Source organism: Eulemur rufifrons, chromosome 17 (genome assembly GCF_041146395.1).
Source record: "Eulemur rufifrons isolate Redbay chromosome 17, OSU_ERuf_1, whole genome shotgun sequence".
In the NCBI taxonomy this organism is placed as follows: domain Eukaryota; kingdom Metazoa; phylum Chordata; class Mammalia; order Primates; family Lemuridae; genus Eulemur; species Eulemur rufifrons.
The window spans coordinates 42,071,924-42,093,580 of record NC_090999.1 but is presented as its reverse complement, the minus strand read 5'-3'; the positions used below and the strand labels follow the sequence as shown (position 1 = coordinate 42,093,580).

Genomic DNA, 21,657 nt, shown 5'->3' with positions numbered 1-21,657 from the left:
TAAAATATATTTTTCAGTGTACAGACTGTGCTGTTAATTTGATAAAGCTTCTTTCAATATTTGTCTTAATCTGTGAAGTACGACTACTTCCAAGTTACAGAGGGACATACCAGTTGGTCTACTCATGAGCCCTGCCCTCTTACTCAGGTAAGCTGGTGATATATACACTAGCTCAGCAGGGAGTGGCTCAAGGCCTCCAGCTGATCCTAGTGCTGGTATTCAAACTTCCTGGGCAGTTGGCATCAAAAAACAGACGGTTTCTTATGCCCGTGAGACAATAACCTGTTGCAAAGGCCAGGATCTTCTGACCTCAATTGTCTCCTCTTAACTCCTCTAAAAATATGCAAAATAGCAGAGAATTGGAGTAACCCATGATGATGCATCTAGCCATGCCTGGCCCCAGTATGCCTCTCCTACAGGTTGGGAGGAGTCTTGGTGGGGGTAGGGGTGGGGGAATGCTCATTTTGCTAGCCCTAAGTCAAGTTTCTTGCTTGTGCCATTTATGGCCCTTGCCCTTGAGCAACAAAAGTAGAACTGTACTGGTGCCTTAGCTAAACTTTCTCAAGCTAGATTTTCACCCAAGGCCATATAGGAATGTAATTTTTAAATTCCTGTGTATCAAGATAGCAAATTTTCTGGGATTTTTAAAAAATCAAAGTTGTATAAAACAAAGATCAAGTAGTACCCAAAAAACCTTTATGAACTTTCACAAAAATAAGAGAAAATTCTTTGCTTTTATGACACGCCATTTCTATTATATAATTGGAAATGTCTTAATTTTCAAACTTCACATATACTTTAAGCAATTTTAATATTTAAGCCTTGGCAAACTTGTGCTCTCTTTGAATGTGAAATCCAACTCAGGCAGTAGGATGTTGCAGTAATGATCTGGAACTACGCTGTCAATATAGCCACTTGTTATTTAAATTAAATAAGTGAAAAAAAATTTGTTTCTTCAGTTGCATTTGCTACATTTCAAGTGCCCAGTAGTCACATGTGTTTAATGGCTATCATGTCAGTGCAGATATAGAAAGAACATTTCCATCATCACAGAAACTTCTTCTGTGACAGTGCTAGTCTAGAAGATAACCACAGTTCTTGGTAAAAATTTTGACAGCCTAATGAGGAGAAGTTTATAACCCTGAGTTTTGCAGGCCCAAGAACAATAAGGCATTCTTTTTTATATATACATCAGATCAGAGACGCTGTATTCGGCAAGTTTTGAAATGCTCGTCTTCTGGCTACAAGAAGACGAGGTTCTTCTCGTCTTCTTCTTCTCGTCGTCACATCTTTATGACGTAGATGTGTTCAGCAGAGCTGGCTTAAAATTATTCCTTTTTTCTTGTTTAATTCCTTTACAAAACCAGGTCTGTGTTCTTATAGAAATCACACTTATGAGTAAAAATCTTTTAAAACAATTATAATTTGCAGAAATTAGTTTTATTTCTAATGACTGGTATTAGTGTCATAGCATTAAGTGGGACCAGAGAACTCATTCATTTTATAACTTTCACTATAGATTATTTAGGAAATTTCAGTGAAGAATTTTTGTTATGGTTATCCCTAGAAATACAGAAAATATTTATTGTACAGATTATACATTATGATATTTTTTGTTATTGAACATTCTATAAAGGCAATATGTTGTCTGTCCAGAAAAATCTTCCAAAAAGGCATGGGTTGATTAAGACTTAAGAACATGCCACCTCTAGTTCATATGGAAACTCCCCAAGATTAACCTATCCAGTACCATTTTTTGTAAAAATAATTGCGTGTAAGCATCAAAACTTGTGAAATACTGGTAATGTGACATAAACCTCTCATTGTTCCTCACTGAGATAGGTTTGCTTATTTGTGTTGATAAATTCTTTAATTTCTCTTGAATTAGCATAATTTCATGTAATACAGAAGCATCATAATTAGCAAATACAAGTAAACTTATGCACATGGAAATCTATCAAAAACCTAAATGGATGTTTAATAAATGGATGATCAAAAATGCAGTTGTGTCTTGCTCTGTGTTTTTCAAAAGGAGTATTACAACTATGTTTCAAATGCATTCTTTATTTTTATGCTCCATCTCTCCAGTGAGCCTTTAAAACACAATTTAGTTAATAAGCAATGTTGATTTGTGTTGTATCCATTGTTTTTTCTTGAATTATATCAGCTTCATAGGATGTCTCATTTGTTGAATTTGATGCTGCATTTGAGTTGAGGACTTTGGTTTTTCTATCTGACTTGTCTGCAAATACACAAAAAAAATGAAATAATTATTTGAAATTATAACATAAAATTGACTTTTTAAAATTTATGCTTACAAAATAATTTTTGTAGCAATATTGAAAATATGTCCTGAAAATACTATATGGATAAGAATTGAGTCATTCAAAGTTGTTTTTGAGCATTTCCTCCTGCAAGTCAAATAAAAGAAATATTCAGTAACAGAAGTAAAAAATTCATTTCCATGCTTACCTACCTTTCTTCATGCTTCCATGAGGAAACTACACATTTGATAAGAAAACAACAATTTATGGGTCACTTAATAAAAGTGTGACTGTCCCTATCCTAGGCATAAAGTGAATAAGCTACATTAAAGCCAATCATAATAATTTGTAACAATCTTAAGGCTTTGCCATTATAACCAATTTAGATGTGATTTTTAAAAAGAACACATTTATGCCATAATCCCATTTACCCACTAAATATATTAAAAATGAGAGTCTAAAATGAGCAAGGGTAGAGAAATATGGAACTTTGCTCATCAGAAGTTAGGCTAATAAAATGGATAATCATTCAATGGATGGTGTTAGAAAAGTTGAATAATTGTGGAAATAATGTATATTTTACTGATATATAAAATTTTATGTATATTTAAATAACATAAAAATATGTAAAAAGCAGTATAAGAAATCACAAATGACTTCCATGTTGCTAAATCCACAGTCCATCTTACTGATCTCCATGTTGTTCAATATTCATCTTATTTGATCTCAGCAGTATCTGACCCAGTTCTTTCCTTGGCTTCCAGGATGCCCTCCTACCTCCCTGTTACTCCTTCCCCATCTCTGTTGTGGGTTCCTTTTCTTCTCCTAGAGCTCTTAGACTTAGGAGTGTGCCTCAGGGCTCAGCCATCGGTGCCTGTCACTGTCTCACTCCATAATTAGGTTATTCTCATTAGGACCACAGTTCTTAATACGATCTCTATGCTGATGATTCCTGGCTCGTATATCTCCAGCCCAGACCTCTTCTAAACTCCAAACTCAACTTTCTAGTTGACATCTTCACTTGGATATTTAGTAGCTATCTCCAACTGAATCCAAAACTGAAAACTTGGGTTATTTCCGGGTTGGGGGGAGAACCTAACTCCATTTGGAGTCTTCCTCTTCTCAGTTGCCAGCAACTCCATGTCTCCTGTTGCTCAGACCAAAAACCTCAGTCATCTTGATTCTTCTCTTTTCTCTCACATCCTACATCAAATCCATCAGAAATCCTCTTAGCTATACTTTGAAAATACATAGCTGGGTGTGGTGGCACACACCATAGTCCCAGCTACTCGGGAGGCTTGGCCAGGAGGATTCCCTGAGCCCAGGAGTTCTAGGTTAACAGTGACCTATGATCATGCTACTGCACTTCAGCATGAGTGACAGAGTGAAACCTTCTCTCAAATACATACGTACATTCAGAATCAGACCACTTCTCACCAAGAGTGATCCTTAAAAAATAAGCAAAAAAAAAAAAAGTCAAATCACATCTGCTCAGAACCCTCTATTTCACCCCTCCAGGTCTTTAAAATGGCCTTCAAGATTTCATATACACATCGTAAATCTCCCTGACTTCCATCTTCTACTTCACTTCTTGGTTCACTCTAACCTCTTTGATCAAACGTTTCAGGCATATTCCATCCCATTGGAACTTGGCAAGGGCTATTCACTTCGTCTAGCATGCTCTTCTCCAAGTAATCTGCACAGTAACTCTAGTTTCCAAGTCCTTGCTCAAAAATTATCTGTTCAATGAGACCTACCCTAAACACTATTTAAAATTACAGCTCTCCATCTCCAATCCCTTCTGTGGGATATTTTTCCCCATAACACTTATTTTCTAATATATCTATTTATCATACTTATCATTTATTTTTTATCTCCCCTCACTAAAATTCAAGTACCACATGCCAAGGGATTTTTGACTATTTTGTTCATTAATGATGTGTCTAGAAAAATGCCTTGTACACAGCTGGTGTTCAATAAATATTTGTTGAATACATTAATCAATTAAAAGGTAAGACTGAAAGTTTGACATAATAAAAACTTTAAATTTCTGGGTGGCAGAAGACATGCTTGAAAGCCAACTAAGGAAAAAAAAATGTTTAGAACAAATGATTTGTGCCTAATATGTAAAGGTCTCTTACATATCAATATGTAAGACATTAACACCTCTTAGTGGGTGAAGAAATGGGCAGAAAGATCCAATGGCTAATAAACAAACATGAAAAATCTTCAGCCCTGCTAGTCAGAGAGAAATGTACATTCAAAAGGTAAGATACTATTTTTCATCTCTCAGGTACAAGATACAAAGTAATTTTTCTTGGTCAATGGTGTAGCATGATGGGAGTATAAAGTGGTACATTTTTTAAGTCTGAAATGTTTCGACCCTGTAATTCCATTTCAATATCAAATTCCCAAGAAAACCATCAAAGATGAGATTGTAAATTCATAGACAATGATGTTCACTGATTATTTTAAATACCAAAAAATGTAAGCACCTTAAATTTCCAATAATAGAATTGCTAAATAAATTGTCATGTATGAGATAGGGAGCCATATAATTTTAAAAGGTGATTACTAAGAAATGTTTAATTACATGGAAAGTGTTCAAAATGCAACGTCAAGTGAGAAAGAATGCAAAACTACCAACAATATAATGATAGTTAATACTTACATAACACTTACTTTCAGCCTCTCTTGTCTAAAGCTCTTTAGGATCAAATCTGAACTTGGCGAGTCTGAGGATCTGGCTCTGCTTTCCTCTCCTGCCTCAGTTCTCCCCACTCCCTTCCTTGTACTTGGCATTTCAAACGCAAATGCTGTTTCCCCAAACTTGCCCTACTTGCTCTCTCCCTCTGCTCCAAGCCTCTTCTGCTGCCTGGTGTCCCTTATTCTCCAGCCTCCTTTGCTTGAAAAATTCTCCTTCCGGTTTTAGAAAATCTGCCCCAAACTTCCCTAAGGGGAAGTCCATTAGCCCAGACTCCCTCTTCTATTACAAGCAGCTACTGTACATCCTCTTCTTTTTGCCATCTAGCCTATCTTCTGGGTGTGAGTTTTAAATTTTTTTTCTTTAGGTAAGTTTAAGCCTCACCTTTAAGTGTGTTAGTACTCCCTGGGTTTGCCCAACAACTGCTTTTTTTATAAGTAAAAATATAGGTTAAAGAATGCTTTTCTATAAGTAAACTGCTTTCTAAGGTCAATCAGGACGTCCCCCACTCAGGGGTGATTTCATGGTTGAACACTGAAAGGGCAATATTATTTCCATGTTTTGAAGGATGATGGATGTCTCATTGCAGCTCTCATATCCTGCCTGTAGGACAGAAACATGGTATTGATCTCTGGGTTAAGATTAAAAGTACTTGTTAAAAATCTAGGGCTAGAGCAGTGCAATATATGACTTTATTTCATTACTTATGAACTTTTTCAGTGGTAAAATAAGTTACTTAATGTTCTAATTCTAAATAGCCAATCATAATGTTTGAATCATATAATTTGATTTTTAAAAACTAATTTATTGTAGGCACATTTTCCAACCTGGAAAATAGTCCTTTGCCTAACCAGCAAGTAAAGCTATTTAAGATAAATGTAGTAGGAAAAGCTGGCGTGGAAATTTTATGAACTGAAAACTTCTTGACTTTTATTTACAAAGCAGACTTTTAAAAAAAACATTAGATTCAAATTTAGCAAATAAATATTTAAATAATGGAATATATCCTATACAGGGGTTCTTGAAACTATTTGTCATATAATATTTGAAATCCAAATTAAGATGTTTGTACATTGTTTACTTTTTCACTCCCTTAACATTATTTTTATTCTTCAGTATCATAGCAGGTAAAAGTAAAAGATCAAGGATATAAGATGTAAATTAGTTTCATATTATCTGGATAGCATTTGTATCTTATATAAGCATTTATTTAAATATCAAAAATTTTAATAGTTTTTGGAATTCCTGGAAGTCTAAAAACCATAATTTTGGTTAATTCAAATTCTTTCATGTTTCCTAAGCTTTGTACATACTAAAATTTATAACAGTTTAATCAGACTTTCATGGAGCTTTTTTTCTACTTTGTCACAGCCCAGTTTTTTAATGAAAAATAGACTCAGGAAGTTATTTCTCTAACTTAGTTATTTTGGGGTTCTAAGTTGTCTCCATTCTAGCAGCTCTTGTTTCCATTATCTGTTTCTCTGGCAACAGACACAGGTTAGAAGGAATTTACCTGTTTATTCCCCTCAGATTTAAAGGCTTGCAAAATACATTCCTATACAGTGTTATAGATTTTTCTTCATCTAGGACTTATAAAGATCTTCTTTCCCCAACCTCTACTCATTATCTACTTGGCTACTGGAGCCTTCCAACCAGTGTGAGTTAAAATATTTTTTCAGATTGGCTTCTTAAACCAAAGCAATTCCCTAACAAAACCAATTTGCTATGTGAGCAAGAAAAGACCTGCTATAAACACCTCCAGTCTTCACTCTCTTCCGGAAGCTTATAAGAATCGCAGTGTTTTCACCGCATAACCCTGCGGTAACTTGGAGTAATTGGACGTCTGACGGAACAACTGCGATGGGTGCAGCTGCGATGATAACACAGTCCAGTCTCCTCTCTTAGAGATAATTTTAAAAGAGAAAGAAGGAAACGCCTCAGCAACCTCAGCTTTCCGTAGTTTTCCTTTAATAAATGGAGACTAATTTCTTAAGCAACAAAGTAGGGATAAAAGCAGCTGCCTCTTTTCTGTCACGAGGTTACAATATAGATTTGATTTTAAATAAATCAGTAATACCATTGAGCTCCCAAGGGATTTATTACACATAGAGATTCTTTCTTATTTAATTCTTTTTCTTTAATTGAGTGCAAATTGCCAAGATCCAATATTGCTGCTTGCTTCCCATTTCCATTCTTCTTCCCCCCCACCCCCCCAGTCTGGTCATGTCAATCTCAACCTTCCTTTAATCCTCTACCTCGCAGACTGACATGCAAATGAAAGCTTTGGCCTTTGCCAAAATTTAAATCCAATTCATCAAAACAAAATCTACCTAGCCTCATCACAGCCACACCAATATGCTTTTTCTGATAACAGTTAAATTTAACATTTATTTTCAAAGCCATTCCTCAAGGACCTATTTATCCTATAACTGAATTCTGCTCTTGCCTGCCATTTCAAAATGTCAAAAGGATGTTGGGGACCTCTTCAGGCCCTTACCTCCTGGCTGTCTGGCAGAACTGTAATTGAGCTTTTCTGCCATTATATGCCTATATCTGCCCTCCTTCTGAGTTACCATTCTGAAGTCCTTCAGCAGTTTGCAACTACTAATCTAGCAGATTACTATTTAGCAGAAAATCTACACATCCCACTCATCCTGCAGTTCCTTCCTCCAGAAATAAGCACTTAAATTTGTACCCTAAAAGTTTTTTTTTTGTTTGTTTGTTTGTTTACTTGTAAGAGGATATTTTCCTTTCAGATTTAATATGATGGTGCACAGGACTGGGGGTCTGAGCTAAATAGGGAAGTGAGCAAAACTTGTGATCTCTGGATCTACTGCCCTCTCCCTTTTTCAATGGCCTGTCTTTCCCTCCAGAAGATATATGTATATAGGTATCTCACATTAATGCAGTTCAAAACTCATCATGAAAGTTAGAAGCTGAGACTTGCCCTTTGCTTTACCCACCCATCAATGAATGGAGGCAGTTCCATTCAGAAATTTTTTTCCTACCCTATTTTTTCCAGAATTGGTCATTTTTTTCTTTTCTGTATTAAATTCCTCCAACCATTGATGATGAACATAGCTTACAAAAGAATTTAGCTGATATTTTAAATCCTTAAAATGAATATTTCACAAGGAAAGATTGGCTTCTATTTTGCTTATTGGTTTAAACATGAGCTAGGATTGCCTAACCCTGAACCCTGAGGAGGACTCAGAAATGCTAAATGTAACAGTAGCTCCATTGAGCAATTTGATTTTCTACATTCTAGGAACAAAAGCAGTCATAGGAAATTCCAGGCTCATTATTTTAAGTAGAAATCTTTCTACTTAAGGAGATACAGGTGACCTTTTAGGCCACTGAGTTCAAATTACCCCATCTTTTACTGATCTCAATGAATTCTTAAAAAGTCTTGTGAAACAAAGACTGGTATTACTAAATAATTTGGCAGCCTAATTAATACAAGCTTTGAACAGAGTTATTTTGGAGAGGTGTTAAGGCTACTTAGAAAAATAGCTCCCAAACTTATCTATAAATTTAGTACAAAACCCATCAAAATACCACTTGACTTTTAAAAATTTGACAGTGTGATTCAAAAGTTTATTTGGAAATTTGAACATTACAAGAGTAGCCAAGAAACTTTGAAAAAGAAGCATAATGAGGGGAAGGAGATAGAGTCTGCCTGATCAAATATCAAACTATATAGCTACAGTAATTGTTAAAGTATATTACGAACTTAAGAGTAAACAGACTGATCAATTTGACAGAACAGAAAGTCCAAAACCAAACCACAGTACATACAAGAATTTAGTTTATGACTACTGACATTTTAAGTTGACAAGAGAAAGATGGATTAGCCAATAAATATTTGAGGACTGATTGATTTGGAAAATAAAGGCAGATCCCTACCTTGCATTTTATACCAAAATTAAAATTCTGAGTATTAAGGATTTAAATGTAAAAAACAAATACATAAATGTATTAGAAGAAAATATAGGTAACTACCTTTATATTATTAATATATCTTATGGTGAGGGGAGAACTTTCTAAGTATGAAACCAAAAGGAGAAACGACAAAAGAAAGAAACTTCTATGGCCAAAAAGCTATCACATACAAAATTAAAAAGGAAACAACTATGAAAAACATTTGCAATGTATGTGAAAAAGAGTTTAGTTATGATATGGAAAGTTTTGATGATGAAATTAGAAATGAATGAGAAAAATAGAAAAATGTATAAAAGATATGAGCAAGCAATATACCACAAAAGAAATGATAAACATAAAAATGTCATTCTCACTACTAATTACTAATTAGATAAATTTAGAATACAATGCTATTCTTCAATGAAATTAGTAAAATGTATATCCTTTTAAATAGTAATACCCAGTGTCACAGAGGATATAAGAAAACTAAGTATAAAATGGTAATTTTCTGGAGGGCAGTTGGGAACTTGTATCCAAAGACTTTAATATGTGCCCACCCTTTGATCAGCAATTCCACCCCTAGGGATGCTAAGGAAATACTTCAGTGTTCCATGTTTATGTAATAGAAAAAATGGAAGCTAGTTCAAAGTCAACAATTTAATAAAATATGATACATCCAGAATTTGATTTCTAAACACCATTCCCCACTAAAATAAACCAGGTTTCTTGGAAAAATAGCAGATTCCAGGGCTGGAACAGGAAACATACAAAATTCCCTGGAGCATCTTCTGGCAGAAAGCAAAAAGTACTCTCAAAATGATAGGCACATTTCAAAAGGACATAGGATCCAATTTAAAAGGGCTCCCACTGGCCAAATCTAGATAGTTTAAGGATCAGAATAGTAACAGAATGTTTTTAGAATGAACAATCTGTAAGTCCATACTGACATAAATAAATAAATAAGTAATGCTATGGTTTGAATGTATGTGTCCCTCCAAAATCCATATGTTGGAAATTAACCCCCAAAGTGATGGTAAAGAAGTGGGGTCCTTGGGAGGCTATTAGGGCCATGAGGGCTCTACTCTTATGGATTGGATTAGAGCCCTTATAAAAGGGCTTGGAGGACCTAGCTAGCCCTTTTTGCACTTCCATTTCTTCTGCTATGTGATGACACAGCAACAAGGCACCTTCTTGAAAGCAGAGAGCATCCTTCACTAGACATGGAATCTGCTAGCACCTTGATCTCCGACTTCCCAGCCTCCAGAACTGTAAGAAGTAAATTTCTGTTCTTTATAAATTCCCTTTCTCAGGTATTTTGTCCCAGCACAAATGGACTAAGGTAAATAAATACAGGAGAAGGAAAGCTCTTCCTTGTAGTGGAATAACAACTAATAAACATAGAAGGAATAATGAGGTTATAAAAATCACCATTTACAACTACCATAATAATAATTGTCAAGAATCATCAACATGTGGGTGAAAGTTTGAGGAGGAATAGGGTATTTTCATAGTCGCAAAGTACCTCCCCACAAACTACTTGGTAATCACAAAGGGAAAAATAGTAACTTGACAATGGATTGATCCCACAGCTACAGTCTTAACCAAGTAATCCAAATTAATGTCACTAACAATGGGACAAACCAATATTATGTGCTTCCTGCTATGATGCCCTGAGAATATAACTTCTGTGGTGCTCTGGTAAAAATGTATAATCTCTCTCCAATTATGAGAAATCATCAGACAAACATAAATTGAGGGACACTGAACAAAATAGCTGGCTTTTACTTTTCAAAAATGTCAAGATCATAAAAAACAAAGAAAGGCTGAGGATTAAAGGAGAGTAGAGAAATATGACAACTGATTACAAGATGTACTTCTGGACTAGATCTTAAATAAGAAAAAATAACTATTAAAGAAATTGACATAATTTGAATATCATGAACTCCAGATTAGATACTATTACTGTATCAATGTTATATTTCCTGACTTTGATAAATATACTGTGATTATGTAAGAGAAAATCCTTATTCTTAGGAAATATGCACTGAAATTTTATGGCTAAATAGGCATGACACCTGCAAATTATTCTCAAATGGTTCAGAAACTATACACAGAGCCAATGATGAAACAAATGAAGCAAAATATTAATAATAACACATTTTGGAAAAAGTATGCAAAGGCTCTCTATACTTCTCTTGCAACTTTTCTAGAAGTATGAAATTACACCAAAAAAGTTTTTAAATCACAGTACTCCAAAGTAATAAAATAGAACCCTTAAAAATGATGACAAAGGTATTTATTTATTGGCAAAGAAAGATATCAATATTGTGTCATGAAAAAAAAGCATGTCAGAAGACTCATTTTTTTTTCCCATTTTGTTATATACATGTATCTATAGACGCACATAAAAAAAATCCATGAAGGATATTCATCACTATTGTCTCTGTGTGGTGGGGTCATGAGTGACATTATTTGTTTCTCTGTATTTTCTAATTTTCCTACAGTGAATGTGAATTGAAAGAAAGGTTTTCTTTCTGGAGGAAAAAGGGTGTCTTCCAAGAAGAAAAAATATAGCAGAACATTCTGAGCTAGTCCAAATCCTATTTTGCACACAGGCAGAATAAATGATTACATAATCTTAAAATTTGCTTTCTTTCTTAGTATTCCATATATAATTTATGGTTTTCTCCTAGACAACTGTGCCTTACTGCTAATTTACTTACCCTTTTTCATTTGTTCCATCTGCCTTTACAAAAGAGATTACCAAATACAGGCTTGTGGTTGTTTATCATTCCTGTACAACTGTATTATTTTATTTGTGCTAAGTAGCTCTAAAATCCGACCTAATTTTTATCAAAAACTCTGCTTCTAAGAGTCCCACCCTTTGCTCCTTGCTGCTTCCCCTTCCACAACTCCAGGGTATCAGTGTTTTCAATGGATAGTCAAAGCCCCAGGATGAATTTGCTTTGTCTCCCTGGACCCTCAATTTTGCTCAGATATGGGAGGGCAAGGTTATTATTAGAGTAAAACAAGCCATTAGATTATGCAGTCAAGCTGAAAATTTCCATAAATTTTAAAAATAAAATAGGAAATTCAGATAATTTAAAGCTCATAAGGCTTAAGCAGGCCTTTCCATGCTTGCCCTTCGAATTCTGGGAACACGAGTTCATTTCTTAAATCGTTGGCCCTCCATATCCATGGGTTCCTTATCCGTGGATCCCTTATCTGTGGATCCAACCAACCATAAATCAAAAATATTCAGGAAAAAGGTGTCTGTACAGACATGTACAGACCTTTTTTCTTGTCATTATTTTCTTGTCCATTATTCCCTAAACTATACAGAATAACAGCTTTTTACATACATTCCTATCATATTAGGTATTATAGTAGTCTAGAGATGATTTAAAGTATGCAGGAGGATTGCATAGGTTATATACAAATACTACACCATTTTACATCAGGTACTTGAACATCCACAGATTTTGGTATCAATGGGAGGTCCTGGAACCAATGCCCCATGGATACCAAGGGACATACCTTTAATGAGTCTCCAGCGGAAAAGAAACAGGGATCTAAGACATTCACCTCTTTAATTGCTCCTCTATTTGCCAGTAATTCTTCCACAATCTGTGAAATGAGCCCTCACTTTCAGGAGTGTGTACTCAGAAAGATGCCCTTTGCACAGCCGTCTTTTTCTTGGGAACTGTATGTCCTATCCAGAACAAGTTACAAGCAATGGTATTCTTTTAAACATTGGCATTTGAAACACGCATACCTAAAACACAAAGTTTAAAAGAAAAAAAAGGTTTATGGGATACAATTTAAAGCCCAATCAATTGCTTAGCAAGAGGTCCTCTGTACAGAGTGAGCCCCAGAGGTTGTGCAATCAAAGTCTACAATCACTACCAGAGACCTGCTTTGTTCAAGATCAATTCAAAATTGTATACATTAAAAAAAAAAAATCTAATAGAACAGAGATATACAATGGTAAATCTTGGCAAAATAGTCTAAGATTAGACTATTTTAGACTTAGACTATTGCCATTTACAGGGGAAAAAAACTACAGTGCCCTAACTCAAGTTAGTATGTGCACAAAAACACGTTTCCATTTAGGCTATTCATATTGCCTGTAATGAAAATGGTTTCAATTGTAAAAATTAATCTAAAATAATGGGAGGCTGACTCTTAAGAAGAGAGAGTTTCGAAAGAAAAAGGCCATAACTAGTGAAACCAATTTTCCTCTAATGTAATGTTTATTTGCCCGATTTATTATGTAAACATTTTATTATGTTCCTATTCTTTAAGACATTCCTTAAATGCACGAAGCCCCAGACTTGTTTTCTCAATAGCTAGAACACTGGCATCCATTGCTAGGTGGGAGAATCGTTGGAATGGAACATGCATATTTAACAAAGGGTACAGCAGTGTTTAATATCACTTCAAAGAGTCACTCTCGAATATAAACCATTTTCTCTTCCTAGTCTAGTGACATTTGGATTACCTCTTTTGTTTTGGGCTCTCCACTGTGTCTGATTTGGTTAAAATCAACCCAAGGGACCAAAAAATTATAATCACTTCATTTGAAAACAGCAGGAAGACACTTTGATCATATAAAATTCTCCCTTAACAATAGTAAGCATTAGGGAATGCCGTATTGAATTAATTTGCCAATGTTATAAATATATTTTTAAGAGGGGCAGAGTCAGGATATTTCATTGCAAGAAAGCAGCCTCTTTTAACTGTATAGGAAGTGCATTAATGGACCTCCTTAGCTAAACAGCAACAAGCCTGCAAGACTTGAATCAACAAGCCAAATAATTCTGTTGCTGGGTTCTCAAAGCCAGTATGAAATAAAATTTTGGAGCAGTCCCTGAACTAAATCAGGAAAAATAACCAGTTTTTATTTAGCACAGTGCATTGTACACAGGAGGAACTCAGTGAATGTTTGATGACTGTAATGGTGACAATACTTTGTCAATGTTTCTCAAAATACATTCCTTTGATGACCTATAACAGAGATGCTGCGCTACTCTACTCAATTCATTCACGGAGTATTTCAGTGTTCTAGGCACTGAGGATACAATAGTGAACAAGCAAGACAAAAAAATCCTACTGGAACTTAGTTTCTAGTTGGAGTGGAGAAAAGTTAAACATTAGAAAAGTAAAATGCATATCATGTTTATGGTAAATGCTTAAGAGACAAAGCAGGAAGCAGGTATGAAATGTTGAAAGGGAGTTAAAAATGCAGATATGGTGAGCAGGGAAGAACTCCTGGGAAGGCAACTTTTTTTCCCCAGAATACTACAGGAGTACAAATGTTTAGGTTATGTATATTGCCTTTGCACCACCCAAGTCAGAGCTGCAAGTGTGCCCATCCCCCAAACAGCAAGGCAACTTTTGAGTAAAGATTTAAAGAAGATGAAGGTGTAAGATGGTGTGAGGTGTAAGATGCAGACAGCTGAGGGAAGAGCATCCTAGACAATGGTGACAAACCCTGAGTCAGGAATTTCAAGGAACTGCAAAAGGGCCCCTGGAGCTAGGCATGAGGAGATAAGGGAACTAAAGACAGAGAGGGCAGAACACAAAAGTTACTTTAGATCACGGTGAAGACTGTTTTATCCATTGAGAGAGATGGCAATCAGTTGGAGTTTTGAGCAGAGGAGTGACACGACCTGACTTAGGTTTTAAGGGGCTCACTCTGGCTGCTCTGTGGAGAATAGACAGTAAGGGAATAATGGCAGAAGCAGGGAGCTGCTTGTTTAAAAGTGCAGAGCCTGGAATTTATGTTTTTAACAAGCTCCTTGGGTGATTCTGAGGCACAGTAAAACTTAAGAACTGCAACTTTAAAGTATCTAAGCAATTGAGACAAAAATTGATTTAACAATCTGATTATTCGATAATCACTACTCCACCTCCAGTGGAGAAAACAGGTCTAAGTTGTTTGGACTAAATTCAGCTAACAACCTGTCAATTCAACCACACAATCTCGAAACAGTGCTTCAGGAAGAGAACTCCAAAGGGCTCTTGGCACCTTGTTCTGTAACATAGGACACCCTCTGAGAGAGGTGTCCTCTACAGAGAAGGAAACTAGAGCTGATGCAATCATGCAGTGTAATGTATTTGATATGGGTGCAGAGCAGGTACTCTACGATCACGACACGTTTCAGGATTCAGCTAAGAGTGTATTTTTAAAAAAATTTTTTAAGATAAAGATTTTCATCTTCTTTTTAAATGGAAGCAAGTGAGAACTTGTGTGTCATTCTAGATATATATGTAAATTATAAATTTATATTCTAAATCTATATATAAATTCTCTATATATTCTATATGTAGCTATAATATATTCTAAATTTTTATGTGTATCTCAAAATCAAATTTATTAATGCTTTTTAATACACAAATAGAAATTTATATTCACAACTTTAACATTCTTTCTAATTAAGTTTCATAATTATAACTAGCATTTATATAGCACTTTATGTTAATATTTAAAATAATTGGACCTAGTTTTACAAACCATACATAAAAATTTCTTTCTACTTTATAGTCACACTACACCCCCCCCCATACTTTAGCTAGTCTGCAATCTATTCAACAACAGAGAACAAAGACTGTCTTCTACTTATTGTATCTACTTCTTTCCTACGCCTCTGAATATTTTATATGCTTCCTCTGAATTCTGCACACAGTAGGCACATAGGTAAATTCTTAACTGACAACTGACTAACCAATCTAGAGCAATGCAACACTAAGAATCAGTTATCAGATGTTTTGTTCCTCTATTTACTTGACTTCTTGGGCTCCATCCAAAAACAAAATTTAAAAATTTGAAGTTTATCCTTTCAAGAGGATAAACTTTGATAACTGGAAGGCACATAAATATATCAAAGAGGATTTACTGGACCCAATGATTTACTTTTCCTGGGAACATTTACATCCTGCTGCTATTTTTCCTTGAGCACAATCTCCCTAAGATATTTCATCATTAAGGCCTGATTCAATATGAATTTTTACAAAGACACAATAAACTGAATTTTTAAAAAGCACTCATTGTTAACAGTATGATCTGTTACCCAGGTACAGGTTATTCTTTTGCATAGAGTACAGGTAATTGGTTATAAATAACAGATTCTGATTACCTTCTTGAAAGGAAGAAGCATCTAGGTGTTGAAGTTTAAGGCCAGTGTCTAATCTTTGAGGCTTTGCATATAGAAATAAATAGCAAAGGACACAGACGCTGATGACAAAGGCAAGTAAAACAAGGGCAGCAATTCCTAATCCAATCAGGGCACCAATGCTGAGGAAAGCAGAAAAAACATTAGGTCACACAAACTGGCTTGTACTGGTTAAACTAAAGAGAAGGTTTAAATATTGTTAGTTCTTGTTCTCATTTATAACCAAATTATATTTTCGCATATACAATAAATGATTGAAATCTACAGCTCACCTTTTTCTATCATCAAATTTGTATTATATTTTCTCTATAGGTTTTCAAGGCCCTTTTAAATGTATATGTTAACAATAATAGGGAAGACCATGTGAATTCATATTATAGATAAAAGGTCACATGATTCTCTAGAGTTAGTTCAAAAACATCTCTGTCAAATAAACCTATATTATTAATTGGTTCACCAATAAAAGGTGAATAGAAAAATACTTGCTTCTGAAACATCATCAAATGTTTACTAGAAATATAAATTTTTTCTTTTGGAGACATATATGCAAGACACAATTTATTGATATATAAAGCCAGAACCATTACAAAAGAGGAGAAGGTTTGAATTAAAGGACAACAGTATTTATGAAATTTATATGAAGTTCATGTTCACAGTTTTTCCTTTGCAAAAGGGCATAACATCAATGGCTTCTAGTATTAAGGAAGAAACCCTTGTACTTTTCTCTAAAAATAAAATGTATATCTGATTGTATTTGCTCTGCACTAAATTTGTAACAATTCCTTCTGATGCAGTTATGTATAAGGCTAATCATTTGAGAATATAGTTTTCATAAACTTGTGAACTTAATGGTATTATACTAAATGGGAAAAGAAGCTTGGAAAAAAAGCATTACCTTGAAAGACTAACATTCAAACATGTATTTCTTGAACTCTATGTATGGTTCTAATTAAAATCTATAATTAGATTTTAAGCTACTCAAGAGCAGATATTTCTGTCAACTTTCACAATACTGTTGTGCACACTTATTAAAAGTGTTTAAGACCAGCCGCAGTGGCTTATGCCCATAATCCCAGCAACTTGGGAGGGTGAAGTAGGAGTATGGCTTGAGGCCAGGAGTTCGAGACCAGCCTGGGCAACATAGTGAGATCTCATCTCTACAAAAAAATAAATTTTAAAATATAAATTATCCAGGTATGGTGCTGCATGCCTGTAGTCCTAGCTACTCAGGAGGCTGAGGCAGGAGGATCACTTGACCCCAGGAGTTTGAGGTTGCAGTGAGCTATGATCACTCCATTGGACTCTAGCCCAGGCAACAGAGCAAGGCCCTGTCTCAAAAACAAAACAAAACAAAAAAAGTATTTGTGCTTAGCTTGTAGAAAATGTTCAATAAACGGAAACAAACAATAATTGACCACTGATTGATCTACCTGTACTTGGAACATACATCGTTGAAAAGTAATCATCTTTTTCTTCATTATCTTCCTGGTTTACCTTTAGGCTTCTGCTCTTTCCCAAGGATTAGGAGCCTAATAAATTTGAAATGTACCAGAAGGTAGGGAGTGAAGGGAGAATTTGACCAAGGATGCTCGGAGCATCACTGCTTTGGGAGGAGGGAGAACAGAGTTAAAAGTGAGGGGGTACCCCACTTATCCTTGATTTGAGGAGATAAAGCACCCTTGCAAAGAAGAGACTGCCTCCTGAGCCACACACATAGGGTCAGACTTCAGAGACCCTTGTGCTCGGTTTATTACCAGCCCAGTTCCCCAGCTCTGCAGACAAGTGCAGACCGGGTAATTTTATGGCTACAGTGAATATAGAGTTATATATTTAAAACTGGGGGTTGCCCTCACTTGGTTCACTCTCATCTAAGGGGTAGACTCCCTGTGTTTAGTGACTCCTCTTTTGTGCTTGTTTGCACCAAAGCTGATTTTCGTAGATTGTGTCAGGGAGGGTTAGGATCACTTCACTATACCCAGATGCATGGCAGTGTAATCCACTTAATTATTTCATTTTAGAGCTCTTTGCAGATGCCTACCCGCCTATGCACAAGGCAGACAGGAGGCTAGACATCTGGAAGGAGTCCTACAATGAGAACTCAGTTATTAAAAAATCTTCAAAGTAAAAAAGTAATTTAGTCAATTTAAAAGTGAAATTGTCAATTTTATTAATTCAGCATACATATTGTGGGATTTTAATGTACAAATTTAAAAAACAGACCACATGATTTGAAGGAACAAAAAAATGCCATTTCTACTTTCTGTTATTTAAAAGGATATTTATTCCTCATAATCCTGGCAATCTGTTGCAATGTCACAGTTCCACTTTATGGAAACATTGTTTTATGCATGCAAAACTCTAGGTATAAAGTCTGGGTAAAGATGGAGTGCTAGGAGACTCCTAAAATATTCATTTCAATAAATTCTTATTGAATAGCTACTCATGCATAGCCCTGTCGAATGGGCATTATTTTCTTAGGTCCTGGAGAAAATTACCAAAGGAAATCCTAAGAATTGAAAGATTTATAGGAGGAAAAAAGATGGGAGTGGGCCAGAGTAAAGGAAGAATTATCCTTTCCTCACAGCACCATATGGCAGTTGCTGTTCAAGCCCTGAAGCTACTGTCACATTAAAGCAGCGATGCTCCTACTTATCAACTTCACTTACCTTCTGGTAGCTACAGTTATGCCTTTCTCCAGCAGCTGCAGAATCTCAAAACAAGGGCTAGTGACTCCCGGAATATTTTTCACGGCTGGACTATTTTAAATTAAAAGTGGAGTGCAAATAGGAGGGAAATGAAGCTCTAATAAATTTACCTCCCCATAGTGTTTTCAGAGCTCAATAACTTACAGGAACCCCAGGTTTAACACTGCCAGCTCACACCATCAGTTGAAACACCTTTTCCATTTCCCAGAAACTCAGTTGCACTGTCCATTTTGTGCTGAATGAAACCCTCAGCAAGCTGTTTGCTCCTTTGTGCCCTCATAAACCTTAGGAAGGTTTTATATTAATAGCTTCTGCTCCTTGTCACTTTGGAACTATTCGGGGATCTGAGAATCTCAGGCACATTTTCCAATTGTGTCTGACTTAGGAATTGCTGGTCCCTATTGCAGGTGCCTCTGCCATTATTAACACCTTCAAAAACTCAGAAATGGATTACTATGTTATTTTCTAAAGGGCCAGATAATAAGCAGGTACAATACAGATTTCTTCCCCAAATACCCTACATTAAGGATAAACTGTCATCATTTTCCGACATTTTGCCCCACTCCAGCACAATACAACTTTGTGAGTCGAACTTACTGGAAGGTCGGCACTCCTTATGAGATTTATTTTTGATGCTTGCAATATAGAAAAGTTATTTTATTGCTTCAAGAAATAACATTTAGTCATTTTCTGTAGGTTTAGCATGTGTGCCAAATCAGAATTTGGGGTCATGCCAGGAGATTGGGAGAAATAATACTCTGTCTCAAAAAAACAAAAATTTCCCATAGAAAAGAACCTAAACTCTGTAAAATAATTCAAAGAGGTTTATTCTGAGCCGAATGTGTGTTACCTAGGCCTGGAGAGCCATGCCCAATAGCCTGGAGCCTGGAGCAAGTGGTCATGCTGTGGTTGGGTTACAGTGTGGTTTTATACATGTTAGAGAGTCAGGAATTGTAGGTAAAATTATAAATCAATACATGGAAGGTGTACATTGGTTTGGTCCAAAAAGGTAGGATATCTCCAAGCTAGGGCTTACAGGTTACAGGTGATTTTAAAGATTCTTTGATTGGTAATTAGTTAAAGAAATGAGCTTTGTCTAAAGGGTTGGAATGTTTTAAGATAAAAGATATCTGTTAAACAGAGACAAGTCACCTGACCAAAACTCAAGTGATCTGTTAAGTAAATTGATGGCCTGCAGGTATGGCTTAAGCTTTGTCTTGCATGGCCTGAGACCTGTTAATTAATTAGTATATTATTGTTACAAAGAATAACTCCAAAAGGGACGGGGCATAACCAGGCATGTCTGACCTCCCTTCTCCTCTTGGCAGCAACTCAGCTTTAAGGTTTTTTTGCGGGGGGCGGGGTTGGCCAAAAGGATGTCCATTCAGTGGGCTGGGGGGCTTAAGATTTTGTTTTAGTTCACAGAATCAAGTTCAAGGTTTACAGTCTGTTAGAATGCAAGGGAAAACAGCACTTCATAATGAAAAAGGCTGTGTAAGTATTAGTTGGAACAAGTAAAATTCTCACCACAGGAAAAAGAAACAAGACTCTACCTTAGAAAGTCTCTTCACCTTCCAGCCATAGCCAAATGGCTCAGGTATTGAGAAAGGGGATATCCTAGATCAGTTCTACAGTTCTACAGTGTAATCATAGCAACTAAAAGCTCTACCTGTGTATGTCTCTTCAACTCCGTTCAGGTTCAGTGTGAGATTATCTGAAAAGGGCAAGTTATGAAGCCCAGTCACTTGCACATGCCCTCACGAACCAACACCACATACAACCCTACCTTTTTGATATTTTAAAGAATACAGCCAATTCTTTCACACACCCCGAGGAGACTTAAATACTTGGTCCTTAATGCCTTAGAATGAGTCCCAAAGGAGCCACGATTCTATTCGAATACACCACATGACCACACAAACCAAAGAGGAATGAAAACCTTTTCCATGGGTTATCTGCCTGTCTTCTCTTTCTGCCAGCAGAGCTGCCTGCCTGGGACTGGTCGCCGGCGAGAGAAGAGAGCAGTCGGCTCCCGCCAGGCGGGCGGGAAAGTGAGCGGGGCCAGCAGGGCGGGCCCGGGTGCGCCCTGGGCGCAAAGCCTGCGCTCCTCCCGCGCGCGTCCTCGGCTGGGGGTCCCGGCTCCCGGGGGCGTTCCGAGCCGAGGCGAGATTTCTCTCCCCAGCCTCCACACGCCTCGGAGGCTCCGCGTCTCCCGGAGGGACCCGACCAGGGCGGGTCGCAGGGACTCAGGCGACCTCCCTGCCCCCGGCGTGGCACCTCTCGTCCCCTCCCCAGACCCGGCCAGCAGCCGCACGCGCGGGCTCCCTGCCCACCTGAGGCTCCACATGTAGCTGTGCTTGTAGGGGAAGTAGCTGCCCGGCTCGCTGCAGCAGTACTTGAGGTCGGCGAAGCCGCAGCAGTAGAGGAGCGCGGCCCCCTCGCCGCGCCGGGGGCACTGGAAGGGCTCCACGAAGCTGTGGTTGAGGCTGTAGTAGCCGGAGCACAGCCGGCTGGCCTCGCTCATCGCGGGCGGCTGGCGACAGGGGCACTGAGACCCCCGATCTGCCCTCGGACCGCCCCGCCCGCGCACGCAGACCCCGGACCTGAGCGCCGCTCTTCCGATCTGGGGTCTGGCTGCCTGGGCGCTCAGCCTTCGCGCGCCCCCTCTGCTCTCTCTCCTCCCCCTGTCCACATGGTGTCCGGGCGCTCTACTCTCGCCTCTCCCTCTCGCTACTGAGTGGTCCTTTTATCTGCCCGTCTAGGCCCGCTACCTCTTCTCCCGCTCCCTTCGTCTGCTTTTTTCGCGCTCAGCTGACTCCCCTCTACTTGCCTTCACTTCATCGGCCTGGAGACCTGGCCATCCCCACCCATGGCAGAAAGAGCTTTCA

At 37.2% G+C, this 21,657-nt stretch overlaps 1 protein-coding gene across 2 annotated transcripts; it reads right to left on the bottom strand.

Annotated features, from left to right (window-relative positions):
- Window positions 1-1,961: 1,961 nt before the first annotated feature.
- SHISAL2B (shisa like 2B) lies at window positions 1,962-21,401 on the bottom strand. 2 transcript variants are annotated; one of them, XM_069492785.1, is made up of 3 exons: window positions 21,103-21,401; window positions 16,029-16,186; window positions 1,962-2,242 (listed from the first exon to the last, which is right to left on the bottom strand). In XM_069492785.1, the coding sequence occupies exons 1-3, from the start codon at window positions 21,291-21,293 to the stop codon at window positions 2,112-2,114; spliced, it is 480 nt and encodes a 159-aa protein (XP_069348886.1). In that variant the 5' UTR covers window positions 21,294-21,401; the 3' UTR covers window positions 1,962-2,111. The 2 variants fall into 2 exon arrangements, with proteins under 2 accessions (XP_069348886.1, XP_069348887.1); XM_069492786.1 differs by having other exon boundaries at window positions 2,112-2,229; window positions 16,016-16,186; window positions 21,103-21,293.
- Window positions 21,402-21,657: the final 256 nt, after the last annotated feature.